Consider the following 19,608-nt stretch of genomic DNA (forward strand, 5'->3'; position numbering starts at 1 on the left):
GGGGTCGGGAGGGTGGGGGAGGCTAAGGGGGGCATTTTAAAGGGTTGGGTGGGGGGTTTTTTTATCGGGCCATCGGCGCCATTTATATTAGTGGCAGCCAAAATGGCACCGATGGCCCGAGAGCGGGAGATCTTGCCCGGACCCCCCCCACTGGACCACCAGGTAATTTAAAACATTTTGGGGGGGTTCGGGAGGGTGGGGGATATGTTTTAAAGGGTCAGGGTGGGTTTAGGTGTTGTTTTGGTGTGCCGGTTTTCCCACCCTCCCCCGATTTACGATTTTTCACGATAAATCGGGGGAATGCACATTTCCTCTTGCCGTTGAAGCTTAGAGCAATGTTGGAGTCGCATTAACCGTGTGTATGTTTATTGAATAAGGGTATTATCTCCAGGTAGTAGCCGTCATTCCCGCGAGCCACCCACTCTTCATTCACGTCCTCTAGACTTTATGGATCCACAGGGTAGTAACTGCTGCTCCATGCAAGTTACCTTCATGTTCCTGTTAAGGGTAGAAACTGCTGCTCTGTGCAGGATACCCCCATGTTTATGTTAAGGGTAGTAACTGCCGCTCCGTGTAGGTTACCCCATGTTTCTGTTAAGGGTAGTAACTGCCACTCTGTGCAGGATACCTCTATGTTTCTGTTAAGGGTAGTAACTACCTCTCCTTGCAGGTTACCCCATGTTTCTGTTAAGGATAGTAACTGCCGCTCCGTGCAGGTTACCCCCATGTTTATGTTAAGGGTCTGCTGCTCTGTGCAGGTTACCCGAATGTTTCTGTTAAGGGTAGAAACTGCCGCTCTGTGCAGGATACCCCCATGTTTCTGTTAAGGGGAGAAACTGCCGCTCCACACAGGTTACCCGAATGTTTCTGCTAAACATAGAAATGACGGCAGAAGAAGACCAAACGGCCCATCCAGTCTGCCCAGCAAGTTTCGCATTTTTTTTTCTTCTCATACTTATCTGTTACTCTTGGCTCTTAGTAACCTTTTGTTTCTATTTCCCTTCCACCCCCACCATTAATGTAGAGAGCAGTGTTGGAACTGCATCTAAGTGAAATATCTAGCTTAATTAGTTAGGGGTAGTAACCGCCGCAATAAGCAAGCTACACCCATGCTTATTTGTTTACCCAGACTATGTAATTCAGTCCTTGTTGGTTGTTGTCTGTATATAGAGCCACTTTTCTTCATCCCCCCTGCAATTGAAGCAGAGAGCTATGCTGGATATGCATGAAGTATCGGTCTTTCTCCCCTGCCGTTAAAGCAGAGGGCTATGTTGGATATGCGTGAAGTATCGGTCTTTCTACCCTGCCAGTGAAGCAGAGAGTTCTGCTGGATATGCGTGAAGTATCGGTCTTTCTCCCCTACCATTGAAGCAGAGAGCTTCTTTCTCCCCTGCCGTTGAAGCAGAGAGCTATGCTGGATTTGCATTGAAAGTGAAGTATCAGGCTTATTTGATTTGGGGTAGTAACCACTGTAACAAGCAAGCTTTTTTGTGAATGCAAATCCTTTTTTCCACATTTCCTCTTGCCGTTGAAGCTTAGAGCAATGTTGGAGTCGCATTAACCGTGTGTATGTTTATTGAATAAGGGTATTTTCTCCAGGTAGTAGCCGTCATTCCCGCGAGCCACCCACTCTTCATTCACATCCTCTAGACTTTATGGATCCACAGGGTAGTAACTGCTGCTCCATGCAAGTTACCTTCATGTTCCTGTTAAGGGTAGAAACTGCTGCTCTGTGCAGGATACCCCCATTCTTTCTGTTAAGGATAGTAACTGCCGCTCCATGCAGATTACCCCATATTTTCTGTTAAGGATAGTAATTGCTGCTCTGTGCAGGTCACCCCATGCATTTTGTTAAGGGTAGTAACTGCTGCTCCATGCAGGTTGCCCCATGTTTCTATTAAGGGTAGTAACTACTGCTCTGTGCAGGTTATCCCCATGTCTTAAGGGTAGTAACTACTGCTCTGTGCAGGTTATCCCCATGTCTTAAGGGTAGTAACTGCCACTCCATGCAGGTTACCCCCATGTTTCTGCTAAGGGTAGTAAAAGTTAGTAACTGCTGCTCCATGCAGGTTCCCCCATGTTCCTGTTAATGGTAGTAAATGCCTCTCCGTGTAGGTTATGCCCATGTTTCTGTTAAGGGTAGTAACTGCCACTCCGTGCAGGATACCTCCATGTTTCTGTTAAGGGTAGTAACTGCCACTCCGTGCAGGATACCTCCATGTTTCTGTTAAGGGTAGTAACTACCTCTCCGTGCAGGTTATCCCCATGTTTCTGTTAAGGGTAGAAATTGCTGCTCCACACAGGTTACCCGAATGTTTCTGTTAAACATAGAAACATAGAAATGACGGCAGAAGAAGACCAAACGGCCCATCCAGTCTGCCCAGCAAGTTTCGCATTTTTTTTTCTTCTCATACTTATCTGTTACTCTTGGCTCTTAGTAACCTTTTGGTTCTATTTCCCTTCCACCCCACCATTAATGTAGAGAGCAGTGTTGGAACTGCATCTAAGTGAAATATCTAGCTTAATTAGTTACGGGTAGTAACCGCCGCAATAAGCAAGCTACACCCATGCTTATTTGTTTACCCAGACTATATAATTCAGTCCTTGTTGGTTGTTGTCTGTATATAGATCCACTTTTCTTCATCCCCCCTGCCATTGAAGCAGAGAGCTATGCTGGATATGCGTGAAGTATCGGTCTTTCTACCCTGCCAGTGAAGCAGAGAGTTCTGCTGGATATGCGTGAAGTATCGGTCTTTCTCCCCTGCCGTTGAAGCAGAGACGTATGCTGGATATGCGTGAAGTATCGGTCTTTCTCCCCTGCCATTGAAGCAGAGAGCTATGCTGGATATGCGTGAAGTATCGGTCTTTCTACCCTGCCAGTGAAGCAGAGAGTTCTGCTGGATATGCGTGAAGTATCGGTCTTTCTCCCCTGCCGTTGAAGCAGAGAGCTATGCTGGATATGCGTGAAGTATCGGCCTTTCTCCCCTGCCGTTGAAGCAGAGAGCTGGGCTGGATATGCATTGAAAGTGAAGTATCAGGCTTATTTGATTTGGGTTAGTAACCGCCATAACAAGCAAGCTACTCCCCGCTTTTTTGTGAATGCAAATCCTTTTTTCCACATTTCCTCTTGCCGTTGAAGCTTAGAGCAATGTTGGAGTCGCATTAACCGTGTGTATGTTTATTGAATAAGGATATTATCTCCAGGTAGTAGCCATCATTCCCGTGAGCCACCCACTCTTCATTCACGTCCTCTAGACTTTATGGATCCACAGGGTAATAACTGCTGCTCCATGCAAGTTACCTTCATGTTCCTGTTAAGGGTAGAAACTGCTGCTCTGTGCAGGATACCCCCATGTTTCTGTTAAGGGCAGTAACTGCTGCTCTGTGCAGGATACCCCCATGTTTCTGTTAAGGGTAGAAACTGCTGCTCTGTGTAGGTTACCCCCATGTTTCTGTTAAGGGCAGTAACTGCTGCTCTGTGCAGGATACCCCCATGTTTCTGTTAAACGTAGTAACTGCCGCTCCGTGCAGGTTACCCCCATGCATTCTGTTAAGGGTAGTAACTGCCGCTCCGTGAAGGTTACCCCCATGCATTCTGTTAAGGGTAGTAACTGCCGCTCCGTGCAGGTTATCTCCGTGCCTTTTTTTAAGGGTAGTAACTGCCGCTCCGTGCAGGTTACCCCCGTGCCTTTTTTTAAGGGTAGTAACTGCCGCTCCGTGCAGGTTACCCCGTGCCTTCTGTTAAGGGTAATAACTGCCACTCCCTGCAGGTTACCCCCATGCCTTCGGTTAAGGGTAGTAACTGCCGCTCCCTGCAGGTTACCCCATTTCTGCTGTTAAAGGTAATATAGTATTCTAGATTAGATGGGCTCATAGATTCTGGTTTGCGAGTGGCAGGTGGTAATTGTGGATTTTCTACATATTTCATGCTATGATGAATGTTGATATGTGTTTCTTTTTCATGTTATTTTCATTTGTATTAATGTACTGTTGGTATTTTATATGCAGCAATGCACTCCAAGAATACTTATGTGAGAGGAGCGTGAAATAATTTCCATTAATTAGTAAAGACCTGTTTATTTAGTAAAACCTTTAAAGACTTTTGATTGATCCTATTGTCCTACCAACAATATATGGGTTTACCAGTACTTTAAATTTCAGGAGAAACGTTTAGATATGATTTAGTTGCTTTAGCATAGAATAGTAATTTTTAGTACTATTTGCTAATATCTGTAAATTATTTTATATTTTCTTGCACCTTACTTGGAGGGAAAATCTTTTGAATATTGACCCCAAATGATTATCTTGAAAAGTTGCAACTCAGGCGCAGATAGATATATGAAGTAGAGGTAGAAAAGGAAGATTTATTTTTAAGATGACCTTGGTAGCAAATCACATTTTTTTAAACGAACAACCAGAGTAAAATTAGCTGCCACTGGCTCAGCCTGTCACCCTCTTATGAAAATTATTCTTTAAACAAATGAGTATTGATTAGAAATGGGATTGTGATCCTGCAGGTGAGGAAGTGGGAGTGGCACCGGATGGAACCTTTCCCGGAGTGTTCCAGAATCCTTTGCTCAGAGCTCTGCCTTCTCTTCTCTTGCAGGTACAGGAGGGCAGATCTTCTGGCACGTATGTAAGCACCCTGCAAGCCAAGGACCCGGACGAGGGCGAGAACGGGACCGTCTTCTACTCCCTAACAGGTGGAGAAAACTTCCTGCTCTGAGCTGTGATGCTTAATAACTGGGCAGAGACAATCTGAGGAGAGTGGTGACTGCAGCTCACTGAGACGGGTCCGGGAATGACCGGGTCTTTCAGGCCGATACAGTGAAAATCACGGGAGAGCGGGCGAGCGCCCAGGCCACTCTCCTGTGCGCGCGATTCAGAAAAAAAAATTATTCAAATTAGAGTCCGCGGTAAAAAGAGGTGTTAAGGACACTAGCGCGTCACTAGCGCCTCTTTTTTAACAGGAGCGGCGGCTGTCAGTGGGTTTGACAGCCAACGCTCAATTTTGCTGGCATCGGTTCTCAAACCCGCTGACAGCCATGGGTTCGGAAACTGGACGCCGGCAAAATTGAGCGTCCGGTTTTCAACCCGCGGGCCGTGGGCAAATTTAAAATTTTTATTTTTTTTTATTTTTGATTATTTTTAACTTTTGGGACCTCCGACTTAATATCGGAGGGTGTACAGAAAAGCAGTTTTTACTGCTTTACTGTGCACTTTCCCGGTGCTGAGATAAATTAGCGCCAGGCTTTGGGAAGACGTTTATTTCTGAAAGTAAAATGTGTGGCTTGGCTGCACATTTTACTTAACTGAATTGTGCGGGAATAACTAATAGGGCCATCAATATGCATGTGCATGTTGCGGGCGCTATTAGTTTTAGAGGGGTTGGACACGCATTTTCTTCGTGCTATTACCCCTTACTGAATAAGGGTTAAAGCTAGCATGTCGAAAATGCGCGTCCAAAGGCATGTTAAGAGTGTGCTCCATTGGCGTGCACTGTACTGTATCGGCCTGTTTGTGAGGGATAATATGGTGCGTTCAGGAGGAAACGTTTGCCTTTTTGCAGATGACACTTGGGGCTTATTTGCAGATGTGAGCACTTTGAGGTTGGAATAGTCAGTAGTCCTTTATTTAGTGATCTTAACGTTCGCTGGGGTGTGTAAGGTTGTAGTGTCACTCCTAACAAGCTGGAGTTATTGTAATGAATGATGTTGACAATTTATGGTTAGTACTTTATAATAATTCTGCATTGTACAGGTAACTGATGCACATTAGTATAGAACTTTTTTTTTTTGCAATAAATTTTTATTGACTGTTGCAACAATACAAACACCACAGAACAGCTTAGAAAACAGTCAGTGTCAAGTTCCCAGAGTAATCAACCCATCCCCCCACAATCCCATGTTACAAAAAAAAGCCTTATGCACACACACATACAGGATGTTAAAGTGAGAGCAAGCGTAGCTTATTCATAGGGCAGTCAGAATATAGGTGAGGTGGACACAAAGACTTTAGTAAATACTGTATTCAAACAGTTTTACCATGGGCAGAAACATGTAAGCATTACTGGCCACAGTTACACGCTATCTGCAACCCAGACCCACTCCCCCTGGTAAAACACCCACCCAAAGCAGACAGCCTTTCCCCCACCCTCCCCTGAGGCGCTCGGTGCACTTTGTCTGCCCCCCTCATCAGAGCATGTAGGGGGAATCTGAACCCTTTGCAAGCCCTCAGACACCTCCAAAGTGTCCATCTGACAGCAAAACACGGGCAGGTGGGGCAGGAATGATGCGGACCTGCTCCTGCCCACTGGCTTCAAGGTGTCCCAGAAGTCCTACTGATCTGATGCTCCCCTTTCCCTACTATAGTTACATTTTTTACTTTAACAGCTGCATTAACATGCATTTTTGCATTAGCGCAAGCCACGTTATTTATTTATTTATCTATTTATGTATTTATTTATCGGGTTTTATATGCCGTCATTCGGATTCGTCATTATAAAGCCATTACAAAAATACGAAGGTTACAAGGTTAAGGGGGATAAACAGGGTTTCAAAAGGTTCAAACTGTTGTTAAAGATAGGGAAACGTGATATCTCTGATGAGCGGCGGTATATAAAAACCAATAAATAAAATAAATAAATGAAATAAATGCTAGTTATTTACTGTTCTGTTTTACGTTTCACTTCTTGGTTATAGTCCATAGTTAAGATAAGTTCATTTATTCATTTAATCTTCAGGTTGGAGTGGAGGGTGATGTTGTTGTGTTGATCATTGGGTGAGTTGGTATACTTTGTTGAACATCCATGTTTTTAGCTCTTTTTTGAATGTTTTTAGGTTTTCTTGAGTTCTGACTTTGGTTGGTAGGGAGTTCCAGAGTTTTGGGCTACCTAGAGATATTGCTCTCTTTTGGGTTGAGTTGAGTTGCTTGGAATGCGTAGGTGGTGTTTTTAGAAGTCCCTGGTTTGCGAATCTTAGGTTTCTGTTTGGGGTATGTAGTTTTATAGATGAGCTAAGCCAATTTTCTTGTTTTTCATATATAGGGAGGAGGAATAGCCTGGGGTTAGAGCAGTGGACTTATGAACCAGGAGACCAGGGTTCAAGTCCTGTTGTCGTTCCTTGTGACCTTGGGCAAGTCACTTTACCCTCCATTGCCTCAGGTACAAACTTAGATTGTAAGCCCTGTGGGGATAGAGAAATACTTACAGTACCTGAATGTAAACCAATGTGATATCTCAATTGAGATCAAATGTCAGTATATAAAAAAATAATATATAATTTTATGGAGAATGGAAAGTACTTTGTATTCAATCCTGAATCTTATTGGTAGCCAGTGTAGTGAGATAAGTATTGGGATGATGTGGTCGTGCTTTTTGGATCCAGTGAGGATTCTTGCAGCTGCGTTCTGCAGGATCTGTAGTGGACAAATGGTGTTTAGAGGTAAGTTGAAAAGGAGTGAGTTACAGTAATCCATGTTGGAGAAAATTAGTAATTGAAGGACTGATCTGAAGTCGTTATTGGAAAGAAAAGGTTTTAAATGACGGAGAGTAAGTAGTTTATGATATCCGTCTTTGATTTTTCTTGTGATATGGCTTTAAAAGAAAGTTCTCTGTCAATGATTACTCTGAGGTTGCGGGCATGGTTGATTGGAGATATAACTGAACTTTGGTTCATTAGGTTGAGCAGTGGTATTTGAGGAGAATCAAATGTGCTCTTCAGTTTAAATAAGCTGATTAGCACATTTGTTTATTAAGCAGCTCGTTTACATTTGAATGAAAAAAACCGCATTAATGGTAGGAAAACTGTTAGCATTAATGCCTGCTTTGCCAGTTGCACAGTTTAGGGAATGTAATTCTAAGACCGCAACAGAATGCAAACTCTTATGGGAGCAGACGGAATAAGACGCGATGTAAGAAGGCTTCAGGAGTAGGCAAGTGCTAGGCAGGAAAGGAGCAGATAGGGTTCCCTTTGCAGACAGGGAGAGAGGGAAGCTGGAGCAGTCTGCTCCCTTCCACACACAGGGACAGGGCACAGGAATTCACCTGGAAGGGGCAAGCAGAAGCATCAGGGATTGAAGTGGAGAGGACATTAAGCCAGAAGGTGGGTAATGCAGGGCCGGTGCAAGGCAAACCTTCCGTCATGCAGCCACCCACACAACTTACCTCTGGGTGGCAGCTGCAGTGCAGTGGCAATGGCTCCAGCATGGCACTCCCTTCTATAGCACTGACTCTGCTGGCAGGAATTTGCTGCCCCTAGAAGTTTTGCACTCTTGGCAACCACCTAAGCTTGCCTAATGGAAGCACTGGAGATCTACACCGGTAGGGGAGACAGGAGGAGCAGATAAAGCACCCACAGCAGAAAGGTGGAAAGGGGAGAAAGAGTAATTGTATAAGGAGGGAGAGGCAGTACCTGCAAGAGGAATGGCATGAGTGCAGGAGCAGTGGAGGGAGAGGAGAGAGTGCTGCAGGAAGGCAGAAGCCTCGGCCTAGATGCGTCGTGGCTCACTCGCTTTGCACTCAGGTGCAAGTTGTGATCCATGCGAAGCCCGTGCTAATCCCGGCAGCATCGACCTTGTGCCCGTGCATGGCATGAAGAGAAGACAGGATTATGATTCCCACGGGCATAAAGAGAAGAGGCAGGACCCGCATCCCAGTGAAAGACGTGAGAGATGATGGTAGCAGCGGGGCCGTGTAAGTCACGGGCGTCGGGACATCCTCTTCATACCGATGATGCACAACATCAGACATAGTTCTCCAAGAGCTCTTCCTGCCACCCTGGGTTAGAGTGCAGGGGGGTGTAGAGACGGGATACTGGGGAAGGGGCATTGGAGACCACAACCGGAGCCAGATAAGAATATAAGAAACACCAGGCTAGCTTAGACCGAAATCCATCAAACCCAGCATCCTGTCTCCCACAATCCAGGTGACGAGTAGATCTAATTCATGCGATTCCCAGGAATATCACTGGCTTTCCTTAGTCTACTTGCCTAATAATGAGTTATGGACATTTCCTGCAGGAACTTGTCGAAAGCTCTTTCTGCTATGCTCATCGCCTTGATCACATCCTCTGGCAGCAGATTCCACAGCTCGTTCCCTGTACGTACCAGGATCAGTCCAGGACACCTGGGTTGTGACTCCGCACCAGTAGATGGAGACAGAGCAAAACTTGTGGGCGGAGCCATATATGCCCCTGTGTCAGTCACAGCCCCTCAGTCTTACTCTGTCTCCAGTAGATGGTGCAGGTGCAGTCACAGCCTCTGCCTGCCCTGGTACTGGTTTTTAGTCAGGGTTGAGTTTTTTTTCTGTGTTTTTTAGTCAGTGCTGGTTGCTATAGTTCCAGTCTTTTGTTTCTTAAAAGTATTTTCTTATTTTTTCTTAATTTTTCTTAAATTTCCTGTGAGGATGTCCCGTCCGCCCTGCCTCCCAGGGGGGTTGAGAGGTCCTGAGGGGACTACCCCCCCCCCCCCCCCCCCGGTTGAGGCCGCTGCCAGGGTTGAGGACCCGGCTTTTCCAGTGGCAGCGTCGGGGGTGACACCAGGGAGCCCGGTTCACTCACCCCGCTAGGACAGCGACAGGTTTGAAAAAAAAAAAAAAGTTTTCTTTTCAGTTTGCGTCCCGCCGGCTCTCCTTTACGTTCGGCTCTGTCTCGGGGTACCTCGGGGTGCGGTCGCCGTTTGCCAGGGGGGGGTAAATTTTAATTTTAATTGTATTTTGATTTCTTCTCGCGCCGCAATCGCGCGAATGCCTTGGGGATCGATTTGTCGGGCCTGCGGCTCGACGCGCGCGCGCCTTTCTCGGGAGGACCCATGTTCCTCTTGTGTCCCGGGAGGTGTAGGTCCCTCTGGGGCGCCGCGGAGCAACCGTTCGCGGCCCGTTCGTTCGCCGCCGCGCGGCAGCGCAGCAGCAGTCAAGCCTCCTGAGCTTTCCCGCCCAGAGCGGGAGTGTCGGCCATTTTAGGCTCCGCCCGCGAACTTGCGCGGGAGCCGGCAGGGGATGTCGGCCCTCTTCCCGCGTTTTTTTCCCGGCGGCGGGGGCCAGCGGGGAGGGGATGTCTCGGGGGGAACGGGTCCCCTGAGGCTACTAGTGCGATGAGTTCGTCGGGCTCCGGGCAGTTTTCTGAGGTTTTTTGCGCTGCTGTTGCGCAAACTTCTCCACTATAAAAGCCGCAAGCGCAGTCGTCCAGAAGCGTCCAGGGGAGCGTCTCGGTCCGGTCTTCCGCAGAAGGGGTCCAAGGGCCCCACGGATTTGCCCCACGCTCCACCCAAAGGGAAGCGGCCTCTCAGGGGGGTCCCGCAGGACTCTGACAGCGACTCCATGTCAGAGGAGGATGAGGATTACTCGGAAGAGCCTCCGTCGGGGTCCCAAGGGCCAACAGGCGATGTTCCCACTCAGCCCTCCGCGGGCAAAGGGGCGCAGGCCGTAGAAGGGGACGACCCTAAGGTGGTCCGTCGTTTCGTAGGGAAAAACTGTCCCCACTTATTCCGGCCATTCTCCAAGAGCTGGAAGGAAGCCCACTTGGACCCGGTACTGTGGGGTGTCACGGGCCCAGCAGTGGCTTTTCCTTTTCATTTTCGTCTACGGATATCCTGTTTCGGGAATGGGATACACCGGAGTTCAGCCTCAAGATCAGTAAGGCTAGGGATAGGCTCTATCCGCTCCCTGAAGATGTTCCCGAAGGTGGATGCGGCAGTCCCCGCGGTGACGAAGAGGTCGACGATCCCGGTCACGGGGGGCTACTGCTCTCCGAGGCAACAGGACAGGAAGCTGGAGGTGCAGCTCAAAGAGATTTGAGGTCTCAGCTTTGGGGGTCCAGCCCGCCATCTGTACCAACTTCGTTATACGGGCCAGTCTGCGCTGGGCTCCGGTTCTTCAGGCCAACGCGGATCGGTCTGCAGAGGAGTCATCACAGACGGATCGTTTGGAGGCGGCAATCGCATACGGAGCGGAGGCTTTACATGATCTTCTTCGCACATCGGAGCGAGCCATGGTGCCTTCCGTCTCGGCGTGCCGTTTTTTTTGTGGCCGCGCACTTGGGCGGCGGATGCGCTGCCGTTCAAGGGCAAGCTGTTGTTCGGCAAGGAGGTGGATGATTTGATGCTGTCTCTTAGGGAGCACAGGGCTTAGGTTGCCTGAGGACAGGTCCAGAGCTCGGTCCTTATTCACTGGTCGGTCCCGTTTTCGGGGAAACGGTAGGTCGCGTCCTCAGAGTTCTGCAGGGTCTTCCTACAGGTCAGTCTCCTCTCGCTCCTCTCAGTGGCCGCAGTCCTTTCGGGGGAATCGGTTCGGTAGACAAGGAGGGACCCCGTCAGGAACGGGGCCCAAAGCTTTGCAATAAGCTTCGCCATAAGATACGGCCGACCCATCCCTCGCTTCAACCTCAAGCCGTTGTTCCAAACATCGGGGCGAGGTTGACGGTATTCTTCGGGGAATGGGCCAAGGTAACGACGGATCAGTGGGTCCTCGACGTGATACGACACGGCTCCGCGTTAGATTTTGCTCGAACTCCATCCGACAAGTTCCTGGTCTCGCCCTGCAAGTGTCTGGAGAAGAGGGCAGCAGTGCTAGGAACCCTTCGACGCTTGGGGAGCCTGGGGGCTATTGCCCCCGTACCTCCCGGTCAGCAAGGCAAGGGCCGTTACTTCGTTTATTTCATCGTGCCAAAGAAAGAAGGCATGTCAAGTCCTATCTTGGATCTGAAGGGCGTAAACCAATGTCTTCGCGTTCCTCACTTCAAATGGAGACGATTCGATTGCTGATTGCCTCGGTACGTCCAGGCGCATTCCTGGCCTCTCTGGAGCTTACGGAAGCGTGCCTCCATGTCGGTATCCAGCAGTCGTTCCACCATTTTCTCAGGTTCTGCATTATGGGAAAGCATTACCAGTTCCGGGCGCCTCCGCTTGGTCTCGCTACGGCCCCTCGGACCGTCACAAAGGTGATGGTGGTGGTGGCAGCGCAGCTCCGCCGGGAAGGTTCCTGGCTCATCCCTATTTAGACGATTGGTTGTTTGGAGCCAAGTCCGACACCCAGTGCCGTCTGGCAGGGACCAGGGTCTTTCAGCTCTGGCAGTCGCTGGCTTGGGTCGTCAACTTCAGCAAGAGTCGACTGGTACCCCCCAGTTCTTGGAATACCTTGGAGCTTTATTCGACACGAAACAGGGCAAGGTGTTCCTGGCCCAGGACCGGATATGCAAGCTTCAGTCTCGGGTGAGGCGGTTATTGTCTCTTCGACTACCAGTCCTCGTTGCTATCCCGCTGGAACCCGGTTTTCCGAGGAGTTTCATCTGCCACTTCTTCTCACGTCTCACGCGAGATCCAGCCTGTCCTGGTGGCTGAACTCACATCATTTCGCCTGCGGTGTGTCCCTGCTAGTTCCCAGCTGGACGGTGGTGGCCACGGATTCCAGTTTTTCCGGCTGGGGAGCGGTTTGCCTAGGCAAGTCCGCACAAGGCCGGTGGTCAGTGATGCAAGCGCAATGGTCCATCAACCGGCTAGAGACCAGAGCGGCTCGCCTGGCGCTGCCGTCCTGTCTGCCGTTGGTTCGGGGACAGGCGGTCCGAGTGTTGTCGGACAATGCGACCACCGTGGCCTACATCAATCGCCAAGGAGGGACAAGAAGCCCACTGGTGGCGGAGGTGGCTCAGTTCTTGATGAGTTGGGCCGAGCAACATTTCAGCAACGTCGCAGCGTCTCACATCGCCGGAGTCGACAGCATCCAGGCGGATTTTCTCAGTCGTCATCACCTGGCTCCCGGAGAGTGGGAGCTGGCAGACGACGCCTTTCTTCTCATCTGCGAGAAGTGGGGGATGCCCCATATGAATCTGATGGCCGCTTACCACAACGCGGAGGCCCCACTATTTTACAGCCGACGTCAAGTGAGAAGAGCCGAGGGTGTCGATGCGTTAGTTCTTCCCGGGCCGACGGTTCTGTTGCTGTAGGTGTTTTCCCCGGGGCCAATGATAGGCAAACTTCTTCGGCGCATAGAGTTGCACCCGTCCAACGTGGTCATGGTAGCACCGGAGTGGTCGCGGTGTCCGTGGTTCGCGGACCCCATGCAGTTGTCGGTGGAAGCCCCCCTCCGTCTCCAGGGGTTTGCGGGGCTCCTCCGTCAGGGCCCCGTCTGTTGGGAGGATACGGATCACTTTTGTCTCGCGGCATGGTTTGTGAGCGGAATCGGTTGAAGAGTAAGGGTTACTCAGCTGCGGTGGTAGCCACGCTGTTGAGGTCCAGGAGGTGTTCCACGTCGTTGGCGTATGTCCGAGTCTGGGTGTTTTTGAGGATTGGTGCGTAGAGTGCGGGGTGGATCCTACCTCCGCCTCCGTTCCAATATCCTAGCGTTTCTCTGGGCCGGCCTTGCCAAGGGTTTAGTGTGCAGTTCTCTGCGAGTCCAGGTGGCGGCGCTTGGTTGTTTGCGGGGGAAAAGGTTCGCGGAACCTCCCAGCTCCTCCGTCCTCCCTTACGTCATCCTTGTCCGTCCTGGAACCTCTTTGGGTTCTCTCTACTCTGTGCTCGGCGCCGTTCGCACCTTTGAGGCGGTCGACTCTTAAGGATCTCACGTTGAAGACTGTCGCGATCCTCTCGGCGCGGCGAGTTTCGGAGTTGCAGGCATTTTCCTGTCGGGAGCCGTTTTGTTTTTGTGTATTTCCGATTCTGGGGTCTTCTTGCGAAGGGTCCCTTCCTTCTTGCCAAAGTTGTGGCGGTGTTTCATCTGAATCAGTCTATTGCGCTTCCCGCTTTTGCGGTACGGGAGTCCTCAGACCCGAAACTGAAAGTTTGCGGAAGCTGGATGTACGGCGGTCTCTCCTGCGCTATCTGGAGGTCCCCAATTCTTTCCGGGTGACGGATCACCTGTTTTTTTTTGGTTCTGTTTTCGGGTTCAACGAAAAGTGCCGCGGCTTCCCGGACGTCGCTCGTCCATTGACTCCAGGAGGCCATTGGCTCAGCATATCTATTTGGGGGAAAACCGGTTCCAGTGGTTCTCAGGGCTCACTCGACGTGTCCCCACGCCGCGTCTTAGGTGAACTCTTCTCAGGTGTCACCTCAAGAGATTTGCAGGGGTGCCACCTGGAAGTCGTTACTCACTTTCATTAGGCACTGCCGATTGCATATGCAGGCTACTGATTCTGGGGGGTTTGAAGAGAGGGTACTCCGAGCGGGACTCTCTGCTTCCCACCCTCGATGAGTTGGCTCTGGTATATCCCAGGTGTCCTGGACTGATCCTGGTACGTACAGGGAAAGGAAAATTAGTTTCTTACCTGATAATTTTTGTTCCTGTAGTACCAAGGATCCGTCCAGGATCCCGCCCGCAGTGCTACGTTAAAGTAACGGGGAGTCCGCTCATCGTTGTTTTCAGTAAGCTGACCCCTTGGTTATTCGCTCTCCCGGTTGCGGAGTCTGGTTCCTATGGGGGTGTCGGAATTATTTCCGTTTAAATAGCAAGTTTGTATGGTTCGCTATGGTTGCCTTATGGAATTTTCTACTTTGACATTACGTATGACTGAGGGGCTGTGACTGACACAGGGGCATATATGGCTCCGCCCACAAGTTTTGCTCTGTCTCCATCTACTGGTGCGGAGTCACAACCCAGGTGTCCTGGACTGATCCTTGGTACTACAGGAACGAAAATTATCAGGTAAGAAACTAATTTTCCTTTAGTGCACGGAGTGAAAATACTAAATATGCTGCTGGCTAGTTTCATTCAGCGTCCGCTTGTGTAGTATTTATTGAAAGGGTACATTATTGTCATTTATTTACCTGTTCCACCCCACTCATGACTTTATTCTGTCCTGTCCCCTCCACGCTGACGAGACCTTGCCTGCGCAGCCTCTCACCACAGGAGAGAGAATCCCTTCCCTTCTTAGTTTTTCTAGCTCTGCTCAGTCTTGTATGAGATAATACTCGAGGTGCGGCTGCATGACATTTTCTCCTTATTCTCCATCCCTTTTCAGATCATTCCTCACGCTCTGAAGCGAGGATTTCAATGTCTTCTCCACAAGGTCAGAGCCCAGCATTGTATACCTGTAGTTGGGGTTATTTTTCCTTATCTCCATCCCTTTTCAGATCATTCCTCATGCTCTGAAGCGAGGATTTCAATGTCTCGTCCACAAGGTCAGAGCCCAGCATTGTGTACCTGTAGTTGGGGTTATTTTTCCTTATTCTCCATCCCTTTTCAGATCATTCCTCATGCTCTGAAGCGAGGATTTCAATGTCTCGTCCACAAGGTCAGAGCCCAGCATTGTGTACCTGTAGTTGGGGTTATTTTTCCTTATCTCCATCCCTTTTCAGATCATTCCTCATGCTCTGAAGCGAGGATTTCAATGTCTTCTCCACAAGGTCAGAGCCCAGCATTGTGTACCTGTAGTTGGGGTTATTTTTCCTTATTCTCCATCCCTTTTCAGATCATTCCTCATGCTCTGAAGCGAGGATTTCAATGTCTCGTCCACAAGGTCAGAGCCCAGCATTGTGTACCTGTAGTTGGGGTTATTTTTCCTTATCTCCATCCCTTTTCAGATCATTCCTCATGCTCTGAAGCGAGGATTTCAATGTCTCGTCCACAAGGTCAGAGCCCAGCATTGTGTACCTGTAGTTGGGGTTATTTTTCCTTATCTCCATCCCTTTTCAGATCATTCCTCATGCTCTGAAGCGAGGATTTCAATGTCTCGTCCACAAGGTCAGAGCCCAGCATTGTGTACCTGTAGTTGGGGTTATTTTTCCTTATTCTCCATCCCTTTTCAGATGCCCAGCTCCCCACTCTCACAAGGACTCTCTGCACCTCCAATTCAATCTGGTTTCAACAACTTTGAATACTTCTGTGTCCTCTGCAAATTTAGAAACATAGAAACATGACAGCAGAAAAAAGAGTGCATGGCCCCTCCATTCTGCCCATCTGCCCAATTAATTTAGCTTTATAATTCCCATCACTTCCTCAGAGATCCCCCCTATATTTACCCTGTGCTGTCCTTGCCTCCACTCCCGTTCCACACATCCACCACCCTCTCTGTAAATAAATGTTTCCTATGATTACTCCTGAGTCTCCCCCTCTCACCCTCACCTCATGACCCCTCGTTCCAGAGCCTCCGGTGCATGCAAACCCCGGAGATGTTTGAAATCAGATCACATTTATGAATATGTTAAACAGAACAGGTCCCAGTACTGATCCCGGGTTACTCCTCTGACCATTTAATCCTCCCCCTGTTTCCTGTCTCTTATCCACTTACAAGTCCACAGGAGGAAGCTGCTTCCTATCCTATGACTTTTCATTTTTCTGAGGAGTCCCTGGTCAGGGACTTTATTTGTAGGGAAAAGGTGTGAGGAGCGGAGATAGGAGCCAGATGGCAAGCTAGGGTGAAGAGTGGAGCAAACAATCAGATGATGGGACAGGGGGAGTGGAGCTAGGGCATGGTGGGGAAGGAAGAGAGGCAGGAGCACATGCTGGGGACTGGGAGGGGGCAGAGAATTAGAGAAAAAATTACTGACAGTGTGACTATCTGCCACACCCTCAGGAACCTTAGTCCTTATCTCCCCCTTCCCCAATACTTCAGATCATCCTCACCCCACTCAGCAAACTCTCTGAGGTCCTTCTCAGTAATTTGATATCTTCAATCTGGCCTTCGGGATTAGGACCAATCCAGGGATAGGGGAGACATTGTGTGTGGTCTCAGGGACGGGGAGAATGGGGCAGAGACATTGTGTGTGGTCTCAGGGATAGGGGAGAATGGGGCAGAGTCATTGTGTGTGGTCTCAGGGATAGGGGAGAATGAGGCAGAGACATTGTGTGTGGTCTCAGGGATATGGGAGAATGGGGCACAGTCATTGTGTGTGGTCTCAGGGATGGGGAGAATGGGGCAGAGACATTGTGTGTGGTCTCAGGGATAGGGGAGAATGGGGCAGAGACATTGTGTGTGGTCTCAGGGATAGGGGAGAATGGGCTTGGAAACTAGGGATGTGCATTCTTCCAGGACAAATTAGGCAATTTCAACGAAATTTCCTAATTCGTCCTGGTTCAGGAAGCCCGAAACCCGAAGGAATTTTTCCCGAAATTTCGGGAAAAATTCATTTTGTGGTTTAGTGCACTCTAAGTCCCATTAGTACGCACTAACGAAAACATTTTAAAGGCCCAAACCGTGGGAAATACGAAATTTCCAGCAGCGGGCCGAAAACGAAGCCTGACCCAATAGGATCAGGCTTCGCACATCCCTATTGGAAACAGGATGCTGGGCTTGATGAACCCTTGGTCTGACCCAGCATGGCAATTTCTTATCTTCTTATGTTCTTTTCCCTATAAGTGGTGCTACTTTTTCAGATAAGTCTGAGTTTGCGAGGCGCGTGCTTTTTACATACATGATCATGTTTGCGTGCATATGTTCTTGTATTACATAACCTGCGCATATCGGGGTAGATTTTAAGACCTGCGCACGTTCCCTGGTGCGCACACGTGGACATGTGATTTTATAACATGCATGAGCAAGCACACGCATGTTATAAAATCGAGGGTAGGCGCGCGCAAGGGGGTGCACAATTGTGCCCAAGCCCGCGCTGAGCCGCGCTGCCTTCCCCCGTTCCCTCCCAGGCCGCTCTGAAATCAGAGCGGCCTGGGAGGGAACTTACCCCACCTTCTCTTCCCTTGCCCTAACTCCCCCCTCCCCCCAAAAAAAAATTGTCCTACCCTGTTGCGCTTGCCGGCCGCCTGCCGGCGCATGGTCCCCCGGCACAGCAGTTAATGGCCACTGTGCCGGGAGCCTCTGACCCCTCCCCACCCCTTTTTGAAAGCGCCGGGACTTAGACACGTCCCGGGGCTTTTACGCGTGTCACCGGGTCTTTTTAAAATAGGCCCGTCGCGTGTAAGTCCGGTTACACGCGTAAATGCAGCCCATCATTTGTTATACAATAGTAAATGTTTGTGCAGTTATATGCACGCATATATGGCAACATGTAAGCCGTTCTGAAAGTTATCCTCCTTGTGTTCCTTCTCCCTCCTCAGAAGATGGACGTACTCTTAATGTAACCCTTCCTTTTCTCTCACTTAATGATACAGATGTGTGCTTGATGTAACCCTTCCTTTTCTCTCACTTAATGATACAGATGTGTGCTCGATGTAACCCTTCCTTTTCTCTCACTTAATGATACAGATGTGTGCTCGATGGAACCCTTCCTTTTCTCTCACTTAATGATACAGATGTGTGCTCGATGGAACCCTTCCTTTTCTCTCAGTTAATGATACAGATGTGTGCTTGATGTAACCCTTCCTTTTCTCTCACTTAATGATGCAGATGTGTGCTCGATGTAACCCTTCCTTTTCTCTCACTTAATGATACAGATGTGTGCTTGATGTAACCCTTCCTTTTCTCTCACTTAATGATACAGATGTGTGCTCGATGTAACCCTTCCTTTTCTCTCACTTAATGATGCAGATGTGTGCTCGATGTAACCCTTCCTTTTCTCTCACTTAATGATACAGATGTGTGCTCGATGGAACCCTTCCTTTTCTCTCACTTAATGATACAGATGTGTGCTTGATGGAACCCTTCCTTTTCTCTCACTTAATGATGCAGATGTGTGCTTGATGTAACCCTTCCTTTTCTCTCACTTAATGATGCAGATGTGTGCTTGATGGAACCCTTCCTTTTCTCTCACTTAATGATACAGATGTGTGCTCGATGGAACCCTTCCTTTTCTCTCAGTTAATGATACAGATGTGTGCTTGATGTAACCCTTCCTTTTCTCTCACTTAATGATGCAGATGTGTGCTCGATGTAACCCTTCCTTTTCTCTCACTTAATGATACAGATGTGTGCTCGATGTAACCCTTCCTTTTCTCTCACTTAATGATACAGATGTGTGCTTGATGTAACCCTTCCTTTTCTCTCACTTAATGATACAGATGTGTGCTCGATGTAACCCTTCCTTTTCTCTCACTTAATGATACAGATGTGTGCTTGATGTAACCCTTCCTTTTCTCTCACTTAATGATACAGATGTGTGCTTGATGTAACCCTTCCTTTTCTCTCACTTAGTGATACAGATGTGTGCTTGATGTAACCTTCCTTTTCTCTCACTTAGTGATACAGATGTGTGCTTGATGTAACCCTTCCTTTTCTCTCACTTAATGATGCAGATGTGTGCTTGATGTAACCCTTCCTTTTCTCTCACTTAATGATACAGATGTGTGCTTGATGTAACCCTTCCTTTTCTCTCACTTAATGATACAGATGTGTGCTTGATGTAACCCTTCCTTTTCTCTCACTTAATGATACAGATGTGTGCTTGATGTAACCCTTTCCTTTCTCTCACTTAATGATACAGATGTGTGCTTGATGTAACCCTTCCTTTTCTCTCACTTAGTGATACAGATGTGTGCTTGATGTAATCTTTCCTTTTCTCTCACTTAATGATACAGATGTGTGCTTGATGTAACCCTTCCTTTTCTCTCACTTAGTGATGCAGATGTGTGCTTGATGTAACCCTTCCTTTTCTCTCACTTAATGATACAGATGTGTGCTTGAGGTAACCCTTCCTTTTCTCTCACTTAGTGATACAGATGTGTGCTTGATGTAACCCTTCCTTTTCTCTCACTGATACAGATGTGTGCTTGATGTAACCCTTCCTTTCTCT

The 19,608-nt window shown here is 48.6% G+C and overlaps 1 protein-coding gene across 1 annotated transcript in view; it reads left to right on the forward strand.

Moving 5' to 3' along the window:
- The window catches only part of DCHS1 (dachsous cadherin-related 1), a gene marked incomplete in the record, with an annotated part of 442,608 nt that overhangs the window by 274,909 nt on the left and 148,091 nt on the right, over positions 1-19,608 (forward strand). Inside the window, 1 exon segment of the mRNA XM_029601883.1 lies at positions 4,607-4,703. Coding sequence (XP_029457743.1) covers positions 4,607-4,703 — 97 coding nt within the window.

Source organism: Rhinatrema bivittatum, chromosome 5 (assembly GCF_901001135.1).
Source record: "Rhinatrema bivittatum chromosome 5, aRhiBiv1.1, whole genome shotgun sequence".
Taxonomy (NCBI): domain Eukaryota; kingdom Metazoa; phylum Chordata; class Amphibia; order Gymnophiona; family Rhinatrematidae; genus Rhinatrema; species Rhinatrema bivittatum.